Source organism: Varanus komodoensis, unplaced genomic scaffold (assembly GCF_004798865.1).
Source record: "Varanus komodoensis strain SLA01 unplaced genomic scaffold, ASM479886v1 scaffold4, whole genome shotgun sequence".
NCBI classification, from domain to species: Eukaryota; Metazoa; Chordata; class Lepidosauria; order Squamata; family Varanidae; genus Varanus; species Varanus komodoensis.
Genome location: NW_025335941.1, coordinates 59,645,958 through 59,658,026, shown reverse-complemented (window position 1 = coordinate 59,658,026; position 12,069 = coordinate 59,645,958). Strand labels below are relative to the sequence as shown.

The window sequence follows — 12,069 nt, the reverse complement described above, 5'->3', positions numbered from 1 at the left end:
GTAAATAATTTCATGAGTTCTGGCACCTTTTTTCTTACAAAAAAAGCACTGGGAACAACCCTGTGAGGTAGGTTAGGCTGAGAGTCCGTGGCTGGCCATACGGCTCCTGGCAGAGTGGGGAGTGGAACCCAGATCTCCCCGGTCTCCCGATCAACATTTTAGCCACTACACCACTCTAGCTCCCTACACTCCATTCTAAGACTATACGTAGCTAATACAAATTTTGTGACTTTGACATCACACCATTTCCCTCTCAATCACCTTCCACCTCCTATTTTGCATAATGTCCAGTTCAGTAAAGAGCTCTGGAAAATTCAAAATCCTGATCAGTACTTTATAAAATGCTGGTCCTGATAAAAACTCCATCATGGATTTTGGAATATTTCTTCTAGACCAACATGGCTTGCTTTGCTTTTTATGCATGGCTTATAATACAGTCATTTTTCTTGTGTTTAAAGTGAAGGGAACATTCCTGGAATTAATTTCTTGTACTTGCTGATTTTTTCTGCAGAAATAGCTTTATACTCTGTTAATCTCCCTCCACATTTCTCTGTGCCTCTCCCCACACAGCACTTCACTGTACTGACACCCAGATAGCGCCTGCCCTTTCAGTGCATCACTGCAAGCTGGAAAAAGCCATTAAAAACTGGAATATACAGTCTCATCATGGGAACTTGCCTTTTAGCTGAGGTTAAACAACTAGAAATTAAAAGCTGATCGATGATAAAAGACCAGGACAGACTGCAAATACTGCACAGAAATAAATATGGTAAAACAGTGAGGTTTCCCTAGTATTATCAAACTTTGTAAAATGTAACTGAATATAAATAAAATGTAATTGAAATTTGCACTACAACAGTACAAAAATGCATTGCCATCTACTATGCAGAATTCTTGGTTCAAACTTTCGTAGGATCTTTTCTTTCAACTTGCTTCAACGTGCTGCATGGGAGAGCTGATTCTTTGGTACTTGCTGGCAGGATAATGACCTCCGTCTCCCATCAATGGAGCGGGATGGAGGCCAGCATTTTTGTGTTTGTGAAGTATTTATGTGCTCCGCCCTCCCATGGGCTCTCATTCAGGCAGTAGACGTGGATGGAAAGCGGCATTTCTCCCTCCAACAACTCTCTCCAAAAGAGTGAAGAACCTCAGATTCAAGATTGCCAAGAAAAATACTTATTTATAAAAGTCATTTATATATATTTATACATGTATTTATAACTGCCGAACTTCCTAGGTGGCTTACAATGCATAAAACTAAAACACATTAATAGCAATTAAAACACAAAAAATTAAGACATCTGTAAAAGCTATATAAAAGGGCCATTCAGGCTAAATGCATCACTGATTCATAGAATACCCTGATACAGGAGGTGAGGATTCTTTTCGTTGTTATACGCTATGTTTATATCCCACCTTCCCTGCTCTTGCAAGAAACCCAAGGTGGCTTGAAAGAGTCGCCTCCTCTCCGTTTCACCTTCTCAACAACCCTGTGAGGTTGCTCAGGCAAGAGAGCCAGTGACGGCAAGCTTCACGGCTGAGTGAGGACTGGAATCCAGATCTCCTAATTCCCTACCCTGAGCATCATGCAGAAAGGGTGGGGTACAAATGTGGTGAACAATTGATCTAAATGGGTTGCACTTAGATCAAGTAACTTTTCTCAGAATTCCAACTTGAATCTCATGCATGTTCCAATACTCAGTCTTTGTGTTGTCCCCATTCTAGATAATAACCTGGCAACTTCGAAAAGCTGCTTTACGTGCTTTTCCTCTCTTAAAAATTTCGCTGACTCAATGCGATCACCTCAATTAATCATGGCTCCAAGCAAGCAAGCAAAACACTTTTGCAAATGTCCCTTCTGGCATGGGACAACCCTAAACCTCTCTGCTTGGAGCCATTAGCCAAAAAACCACTAACAGATGCAATCCTTTTGCATTATTATGGAAAGCACTGGAGTTTGTGATCTGGCAAAGCCCTGAAATTAATTAGTCTCTAAGCATCCACAGAGGGATTTGCCACATGCTGAAATAGCATCTTCTTCAAACAGGCATGGAGATGCATTGCTTTCCTTGTGATTATCACAGGAAAAGGGAAATCGGTCTCTGCCTGGCCAGGACCTTTTCAACTCTTTTAACTGCCTGTGCTGAAAGATGGGGCTGACGCCTAAAGCTTCCACTGCCAGGAAAGCCACTTATGTTTCTGACCAGTGCCAAGAGCATGGCTTCCAGCCTTCCTCTGCTCTCACGGGACCTGCTGAACCCAGGGCTTCTGCAAGGCAGGAGTTCCTAGCCGTGTGGCCATTTGCATCTGTGAATGGAGGTACATTCAGGCAACCCTACACACCTCGTAAGTGTCTCAGGACACACCTGCTATTTGCCGAGGCCCTTCGGCTGCAAGCTCCGCCTTGGCAGTCAGTCCCATTAGAATTCCATGGGGTTTACCTCTGAGCAGGGACACACTTCGTGTTGCATATATGACAGAAGGACTGGACTTATTTCCCTTACCACTGCTTATCTCACCCACCTCCATTGCCAGCCACATGTCCGTACAGTTAACAGAATCAGCACCCCTGGTGTGGCTTGCAGTGTCCTGTGAACCCAGTAAGGGCGGCTTGTGGCTGTGGTTAGCCAGCCAGCCCAGACCCCACAACAGTGCAGGGATGCTCCATTCTCATGCGAACCCCAAGGTCTGTCTGTGATGCGCACATCGCATCAAGGTCCTTGATAGGCCTTGCTGGATTCTTCAGCACTCTTAACGTTGCACAAGTCTAGAGAGATTTCTAAGTTATAGGTCATTCTGTGATAAATGTCCTGGCTTGTACATCGCAACAACCCGGGTTTCTTTACAACTCTAGGTTACGGTGAGTCATCCAGAGTGCTAACGTAGCTGTTCAAGTACTGGATTGGGACTTGGCAGAACTAGGTTCTAGTTCCCACCTTGCCCATGAATTTCAGCGGGTGAATTTGGGCTAGCCGCTGCCTCTAAGCCTACCCCCCGCCCCCACAGGGTTGTTGTGAAGATATAATGAAGACCAGGAGAAGGATCATGTCAGCCACTCTGGGTTCTTTGCAAGAGAAAAATGTCAGGATATAAACTTAATAATAAATAAAATAAACGACTCAGGAACGTCCTGGAACTCATGCTTGTCTCTCTTAACTGGAACATAAGAAGAGAATGTCTGGATTATCTTAGTCCAGAAATTTCCCAACCCGGTCAGGCGGCTCCTTCTGGGAAGTCTGAAAGCATGGGATGAAGTCAAAAGCTCTTTCCCAGTATTGCTCCTTCATAGCTGAGATGCAGTGGCTCTGTTCAAGCCCAGTTTCCCCTGAGCTTGGATGTCACCCACAGGTATTTACACAACGGTCCCCTCCTCAGCGGGGGAGGCTGTGATCCAATTAGCAGAGGCAATGGCGGCAGCTTGCTATCTCAGTTCTGAACTTTTCAAAAACTCTGCAGTCCCAGCTTTTGGAGGTTTGATGAGCAGCTCCTGCAGATAATGGCCTTCTCAGTGCTGGCACCTGAACTGCGGCACTCTCCTTGAAGACAAGGTTCTGTGACATCATCCTCAGCCGCCTGATGAAGTCCACCCTGTTCTGTTCTCCCAGGATTTCAACAGCATTGGGAAGTGATTCCAGCTGGCTTGAACTGCTACCGAGTTACCTCTTATCAAGTTGTCTTTCTCTTTACAGCTTTTCTGGATGGCTTGATCTGTCACAGGCAAAATGATCCAGAGTCGCTGCTGTCCCGGCACTCATCCTGCTCTGCCTGTAGGGCCAACTGCTCCTGCGGCAGGAAGCTCACATGGCCTAAAGCCACGCTTGGAAAGCTAGTTTCCAGGCCTCTCAAGATGGGACAGGCCTTCTGTGAGCTCTGCGGACCTGTCCCATTCCAGAAACGAGGGTGTATTTCACGACCCGCTCCCTTCCCATTGTGCTCACATGTGTCCCACCACACTCTGGCCCCGTTGGATGTTGCCCCAGGTGTTTAATTGTGTTCTCTACTGATGTTCTTTCTAATTCCCCCCATCCTTGAGCTCAGAAATTAGGCTAACACTTCTCTGAGATACAGACACTAATCCAGCAGGTTGTTTTATAATTCCGCGACTAAGAGTTCCAAGCCACCGACAAACGGATTGTCGCATCAGCTTTTGGGACCCTGTCGCACTTCATCAGAGGCGCAAAGCATTGCATTAGCAGGCTGGTGTGCAGTGCCTCATGCATTTAATCATGTACCTGATGATCCAATAAATTTGTTAGTCTCGGGACGCCACAGGGTTGCTTGCTGTTTTTGCTGCAATACCCGTAAACGGGCCTGCAGCAAGATATGGAATGGACGCCACCCACCAGGCTGAGGCTCCAGCAGTAGAAAAAGAAACCAGGCGGTCTCACCTCATTGTCTGTGCCGACATCTAGAAGGACAGGGAGGCACTGCTGCGGGTGCACGCCACCACAGGCGGTGTAGAGAGCCAGCTTCCCGACCGGGATCCCCATGCCGTAGCTGCCCAGATCCCCAAGACCGAGAATCCTCTCCCCATCTGTCACCACGATGGCCTGCAAAGGAAGAAAGGGAGGCCGGGGTTTTGCTTTTCGTATGGCTCTGCGAGAACCTTTATGAAACAGAGTGAAGGCCAACCTTGTATCTGTAGAGAAATGGGGCCATTTTGGAAGATCATTCAGCATTTTCAAAAGCAAACATGCTTTCCAACAAAAATGATCCAGGGTTTGGAAACGCTGCCCTGTGAGGAGAGACTGAGAGAACTGGGCTTGTTCAGCCTTGAGAAGAGAAGACTGAGGGGGACATGATGTCCCTCTAGAAGTACCTCAAAGGCTGTCACAAAGAGGAAGGTCAAGAGCTCTTCTTGCTGATGCCAGAGTGCAGGACACGGAATAATCGGTTCAAGTTGCGACAACCCAGATTCAGGCTGGACATCAGGAAAAGTTTCCTCAGCTGCCTAGAGAGGCGGTGGGCTCTCCCACACTAGAGACATTCAAGGAGAAACTGGACAGCCACCTGAGTGGGATGGTGTAATGTGGGGTCCTGCAACAGCAGGGGGTTGGACCTGATGGCCTTCATGGCCCCTTCCAACTCTACTGTTCTGTGATTCTATGATCCATTCTTGAGGATCTGGTTCAGGAAGACTGTGAATTTGTAGCTGGTCCTTTTTCCAAGTGGATCAGGGTTACACGTGGTACGGCTGACGGGGCAGTTTGAATGGGTAGGTGAACTGGACAGTCAGGAAGTTGATGGACTTGTCATTTTTTCCAGGAGGCAGACTGGAAGGGGAAATCATGACTCCTGATTTGTCCACTCATGCTATATGCTTGGATAAATAGGTTGGAAAGGTACAAACCAGGTTTGAAAGGTTTAAGATTGTTTCAAAAGCCTACTTTATCAGCAGCAGGAATGGTACTAAAGAATGAAGTTGTATATTTTATGGGAAGTCATGTCTTTTTCATGCCAGCTTGGAGTGCCTTTAAAACTATTGTTTAACTCTAGACTGACATGAGGTTGTTTTTTTAAAAATTGTAAATAAGGAAATAGGTGGATAGGAAATAAGTGAAACAGGAGAATAGCACACGGGAGATGAACTTTCAAAGCCGAGATGCCATTTCGCATGCCCTTTGGGGCAGAAAAGAACAAGAAGCAATTGTGATTTCAGTGGAGCAATTTTATTTGCTTATGTTCATACATCTGGCTGGCAGCTTTGGAAGGGAGTCGCTGCAGCCTTTGTCATCTACAGGAAGGGCAAAATGCAGTTTAAAAGAACTGTAATCCTGTTTTTCTTTTTAAGTCGCGTAATTTAGTTCTTATCCTTCAGCTACTGGGACAAGTTCCAATTATAATTTGGTACCCGGTATAGCCCTCGGCAGAGAATGCAACTCTGAAACCTAGTTAACAAAAGGAGGATTGTCTTTTTGCGAAGTCCCTTTTCTTTTACTGTGGTAGTAAGCAGCTTGTAGTTCTTGTTACACTTAATCAGGAGTGATGTCCCAAACTTAAATTATGGGCACAAAACCTGATTCCTGCTAGTTTAGACTTAATCTACCAAGATAGTCTCGTGACGTGGGTGCAGGCCCTGTGGTGGCCCATAGGAGGCGCCAAAGAGCACGACTGGTCTATGCCAACCATTCCCAACGTGAGGTACTCAAAATGCAACCACATGATAGGAAGAAAGCATGGCCCATCCAGAGGCCACCAGCCTGGGGGAAATTATTTTGTGTCCTGCAAATTTCCGTGTGTGTGTGTGTGTGGGGGGTCTTTCTGCCTTGAAACACCCTTATCCAACCACTGGCCTCCACCCTGTCCTCTCCGTATGGCAGTTCCTCTCTAGCTGTTGCAAGCCTCCGCTCTGCACTGTCACACTTACTCCAAGGTAGCATGTTTATCTGTCCAGCCAGTGCTGTCTTTTCTGATTTGCACTGGCTCTCCAGTGCCTCCAGTAGATGTGCTGTTGTTTAGTCGCTACGTCGTGCCTGACCCTTCACGACCCCATGGACAACATTCCTCCAACCTCTCCTGTCCTCCACCATCCCTTGGAGTCCACCCAAGCCTACACCCAGCACCCCAGTGACCCCATCCAGCCAGCTCAACCTCTGCCATCCCCTTCTCCTTTTGCCGTCAATCCTTCCCAGCATTGGGTCTTCTCCAGGGAGTCCTTCCTGCTCATTAGGTGGCCAAAGTATCTGAGTTTCATCTTCAGTATCAGACCTTCTAAAGAACTGTCAGGGTTGATTTCCTTTAGATGCAGGGGTGTCTAAACGAGCAAAATTCAAGCCTGATGACCTTCCCCTTTTTCAGTTTCAGTATCCCTTGGATCATTTTCCTACATTGTCATGGTAGGAACTTTCCCTCTTATTCTTTGCATAAAGCCACCTATGCATAGCTGAAAAGGTCTTCATCCCTAACATGGAGCTGGATTTACTTACCTATCAAGTGGTATCACTGGAGTGAGCTTCTCCACTGAAGATGGAGAAACTCCTAAGTGCTGATGGAATTTGTCAGCACTTGCCAGACCTCACCTGCAGTACTGTGCTCAGTTCTGGGCACCCAGGCCTTTGAAAGAAGCAGAAAAACTAGAAAGGGTTCAGAGGGGGGCAACAAAGATGATCCATGGCCTGGAGACTAAGTCCTATGATGAGCAGTTGAGAGAGCTTGGCATGTTCAGCATCAAGAAGGGAAGAGTATGAGGGGATATCATAGCACTCCACAAGCAGGTCAAAGGGTGTTACGAAGAGGAAGGAAAAGACCTCTTCTCACTCATCTCTGAGCACAGGACATGGAACAATGTGCTTAAACTGCAGCACACCAGATGCAGTCTAGACACCAGGAAAACATTCCTGACAGTCAGAGAAATACAACAGTGGGACCAGTTGCCAAGAGAGGTCCTTGGCTCCCCCAAACTAGAGACATTCAAGGCAAAACTGGGCAGCCCTCTGAGTGGGATGGTGTAACTTGGTGTCCTGCAACAGCAGGGATTGGACTTAATGGTCTTCTCAGCCCCTTCTGGCTGTACTATTTGTTGAATTTATGAATACTATTCTATGAATAAGGGCCAGAGATATATATGAGGAAAAAGGGACAGGGGGTATGTTGTATCTGACATTAAAGAAGGTTGGGATAACTCAGTGTACAGTACTTTAACCTGTTCTATATTTTGTATATTGGAATTTTATGCTTATTTTATTTTATTTAAATTGTTATTGTCATCCATTTTTACTATTGTACTTATGCTTATGAATTGTAGCAAGCTATCCAGAGAACTTTGGCTCTTGGTGATGAATATATGATGATCACATTAACAACAGCAACAATGTTGATGAAAGATTGCTTGTTTTGGCAGCAGACTGTATAATTTGTTCTTTCTCTTCCTCTCTGAGAAACATAAAGATTTAGACATATACACTCCTTTCCTAACTTGCACACATTTCAAGGAGTTAAACAAAAGCACAAGAATTAGGAGATTACTGACAATTTTGACCAATTTATCTGCTTTAGGGAGTGGGAGAAAAGCCGTGTTTACTTAGGAACAGAATAATAGTCTTCAAGAGGATCCCCCCTCCCCCAGTTCAGAAGGAATTTATTTCAAAATATTCCTAACATATTTCAGATGATTAGAGGGGGAATCATGGGAGGAAGGTTTAAATTTATGCCATATGGCTTGCATTCTTTCGTCGTTGTTGTGGAAGGCAAATAGGCGTTGCTCTTCAGTCTGAAGCAAGGAATTTGGCTATTTCCTCTTTTTCCAGGTCGGTCCGTCTTTTTTAATTGATGAGGTAAATTATGTAACCACTTATCTATGGATAATCATTTGTGGCGTGGGTGGAGGAAAGCTATTGTCTCTGTTCAAAAACGAGAGCGTGCGCGACTGTGTACATTTGTGGTTTGGATGGGCTGGCTGACCTTGGGCGCATCTGCATCGCATCGGCCTTATTAAACAGCTGCAGATCCAGCGAGGTGCTTTGCCCACTGGAAGTTCCTGATTGCAACTAATGAGGAGGACTGGGGTTTAGGGGATGCTCCTGGGGCAAACATCCTTTCCAAATGACAAGCTGGGCTCCAAATGAGCTTACACAGGCGCCCTGTGGAGCAGTGAAACCTTGATTAAAGGAGAAGAGGATGCATTCACTTTGCAGAACATGTGTGTGTTCCACTTGCTTTTGGAATCCTCTCCCACCAGGTGTTCTCCTTGCAAATTTGAACCAAGTGTTGCTCAGAGAAAAAAATAAGGATGATGGCGTGATCGACTGAATCAAGGCTTTTGTTCTAATGAACGATTGGTCAATTAGCCAGGTAATTAACTAGGTTTAAATAAATGTGATTGCTACCAAAAACTTCAATTCAGGTTTCCTTTTGACATACTGTGATAATTTACTATCTCATGAGCCTAGAAACAAAGAGTAATTATAGTGTTATCCATTACCTTACTATGGTTACATCCTGGAAGCAGGAAAAAATAGACTCCAAAAATATCTCAACCAGCAAAAACACCCGATAAAATGCCCCCCAAGCAATGAAGTACAGTTGATTAATCTACAGTCCAAAGTGCGCAATCCCAGCTTAAGCAGTTGCCTTTCTTCTCACCCATCCTACGTTTAGCCTCTATCCACTGTATGACGATGGGAACATGTCGCCCTGTTTTATAGAAATTAGACACCCAGCACTGTTCTAAAATTGATGCTTGCAGGGTTTGCATTGCTATTTTTGCTGGATCAGCAGGAATCGGAAGCACAGAGCTTGGGACTCTTGGCACTAAAGTCCCTTGCGAGTCTTCCGGGGTGCCCCTGGATGTCTGGAGTCCGGCTTGGATGCGACATCAACAGAGCCGCCTCTTGGAATTGGGCACCCAGAGACAGCACAGTCCATGGGCAACCTGAGTCAGCACCTCCCCACAGTTGTGGTGCAGTTTCAAACACAGCATCACAGATTTCTGGGGGAGATGAGGGGGTGCCCAGGAGTGGTTGGAACCTTCTTTGACTGTGTGTGGGGTGACTTTCTGCATTGAATGCCACCACGCAGTTCTCCTTTCCAAGAGCCTTTGGCGCAGTTTTTGTAAGATACCATCGCTGGGCTCTAGCCAGCAGCATGAGAACAAGGCTCTGCTCACCTGATCTGTTCCCCTCCTTTCTTTCCAAGTTTGTGCTGCTTGGTAACTGCTTTCCTGGCTTGCGGTAAACCACAGTTTCCCAGTTCAAGTGTAACTGTAAACTATGGGTTGTGGAAAACCAGGAATTAACTAACGGAACAGAGTGCAGTGGGAACAGGGAGTCGATGAGGCTGCCACACAGTCATGTAATACCAAACTATGATTTGTCACTGGGGTGATATTATTCACTGGTTTGGTTCACATGAACTGCTAAACTATAACATTGTGTTACATGTAGACATATGAACATGTGCATTTCCCTCCCCTCTCCTTCTCCGGACAGCTGAAGGCGGCGGTGGGAAGCTTTTGTTACCATTTTCCAATAGCCACAGTTTCTCATTATGGCCGGTCCAGAAACTGTGGTTAGTGTTAACTAGTTTATAAGCAGGGGAGTCTGGGCATTTCTATGTCAGCTGTATGAAAAAGGCCCCAGGTTCAATCTCTGGCATTGCTAAATAGGACAGGGAAAGACAATACTCTGGCTGGGTTCAGACAACACAATAACCGACACTCAGCACCTGAGTATGGCTTGACTAGGTTCTTCTTGATCTGTGGGTTACTATCTTTGAACCGAACCAAGATAACAAACTCTGGTAAATTATTCAGAGTTCACAGTCCAAAGCGAACCAGCAATTCCTTTTCAATTACCCAGGTAGAGTTTGCTAGCGGCCCTGGATTCAGACATGTTTACCCAGATTTCAGTGACTGCCACACTCAACCTATGCTCCACCCTTGAATGTGGGAAACCACATCGCCCGAGACAGTGTGGAATATATTGAGTCAGATAACATTCAGTATGCGGCATCTTTTTATGTTCTGCTTCTGAACCCCGGATGTGTACCATCAAGTGCGATGGGGATTTACTCTTTGGATTTCTAACCAGGTTTGCCTCAGTTTATTTTTGAACTGGGTTTTGGTCCCAGGACAGAAGTCCTGGGTCAGATGGTAACAGTAAAGGAATCAGGAATTTAGCAAGCATGGGACTCCAGAAAACAGCAGGCCTCACACTTTGATCTTAAACTTTCATGAAACCAAGGCTAATTCAATTGGATATGCACAATTCTACCCATGGAAACTGTTGTTTTAGGAACACCAGACCCCAGATTAACCACATGATTGCTCTTAGCTTGAGTTGCTTAGCTTCCTAAATGCTCTTGTTGTTCAATCGTGCAGACTTATAATTTGCAAATATTGAGAGGAGTAATTTCTTGCAAAGCAATGCAGCGAACGAGCACGGCCAGAAAGCTGGTGAACTTGGCAGGAGTGAAGTCTGGCTACCAATGAATACAATGTACAGCTAGTATTACAGATGTGCTTAATTTCTAGCATGAAAAGGACAAGGGAACAATTTTGTCTGGATGGTAATACTATGTGAGGCAGAAAGGCTTCCTGTTACTCATTGATGAAGGTGGTGGGCTCTCCCACACTAGAGCCATTCGAGGAGAAACTGGACGGCCATTCGAGTGGGATGGTGTAACTTGGTGTCCTGCAACAGCAGGGGGTTGGACCTGATGGCCTTCATGGCCCCTTCCAACTCTACTATGCTATGAAAGGCAAACTGCACAAGCTCAGAGGCAGTTTCTTGATTGTCGTTCTGTGATGGCTAATCATTGTGATGGATGAAAAGAGAAGGGAAGAGGCTCATGTATTGAAGGAATTCCCGCAAGGATGACATTGTTTTGATACCCGTCATGGCTCTCAGTATCAATGAGTTAGATTGTCGTGTGGCTGCTAGAATGTCAGACTGGGAACCCAGGAGGTCCAGGTTCTAGTCCCCATTTGACCATGAAAAGGGTGACTTTGGGCCAGTCTCTCCCTTTCAGACTAACCCACCTCACAGGGTTGTTGTAGTGGGGATAAAATAGAGCTATGCAAGCCACCTTGGGTTCCTCACAAGGGAAAAAAGGTAGGATATACATGCAATGCAATAAGAAGCGCATCTCAATATAGCCGGACCTTGAGCTCCGAGTCTACCTGCGTATTTGCTCCAGGTGCCCTTCCTTGGTCACATCAACATGTGACACATGGATGGCCAGGTGCTATGAGGCTCGGTACACCTGTTCATACAGGATTCTTTTGCAGCAGAAACAATTTACGGTACATCTTACCTTTATGTTTTCTTCGGGCCACGAGTTCAGCATCGTTGCAATGTGTCCTTTGTCATGAATGGTAATGAACAGCCCACTGAAGGGGGAAAAACATATCAACCACAGTGAGTTTCACGAGTGTGAAAGAAGGGAAATTAGTCTGTAGTTGCAATTCTGTTTGCAGGGTGAGGATGAGGGCAGGTTAAGGGCAGAGAAATGATATCTTGGTGAGCAATCTGAGATGGGAAGCACCAATCAGAGCTTGTGAACCTATAGCAGAAAGCATAAACAACGGACATTCATACATTACCTCCCCGTGTGAGCAGTGAATGGACTGTG

At 45.7% G+C, this 12,069-nt stretch overlaps 1 protein-coding gene across 3 annotated transcripts in view; it reads right to left on the bottom strand.

Moving 5' to 3' along the window:
- The window catches only part of ME3 (malic enzyme 3), a 115,830-nt gene that overhangs the window by 34,533 nt on the left and 69,228 nt on the right, over window positions 1–12,069 (bottom strand). For all 3 annotated transcript variants that reach the window (XM_044441451.1, XM_044441452.1, XM_044441453.1), the window contains exons 5-6: window positions 11,752–11,827; window positions 4,389–4,550 (exon numbers count right to left, since the gene is read on the bottom strand). In XM_044441451.1, the coding sequence (XP_044297386.1) occupies window positions 4,389–4,550; window positions 11,752–11,827 (238 nt within the window). The remainder of the gene's footprint in view (window positions 1–4,388; window positions 4,551–11,751; window positions 11,828–12,069) is intronic.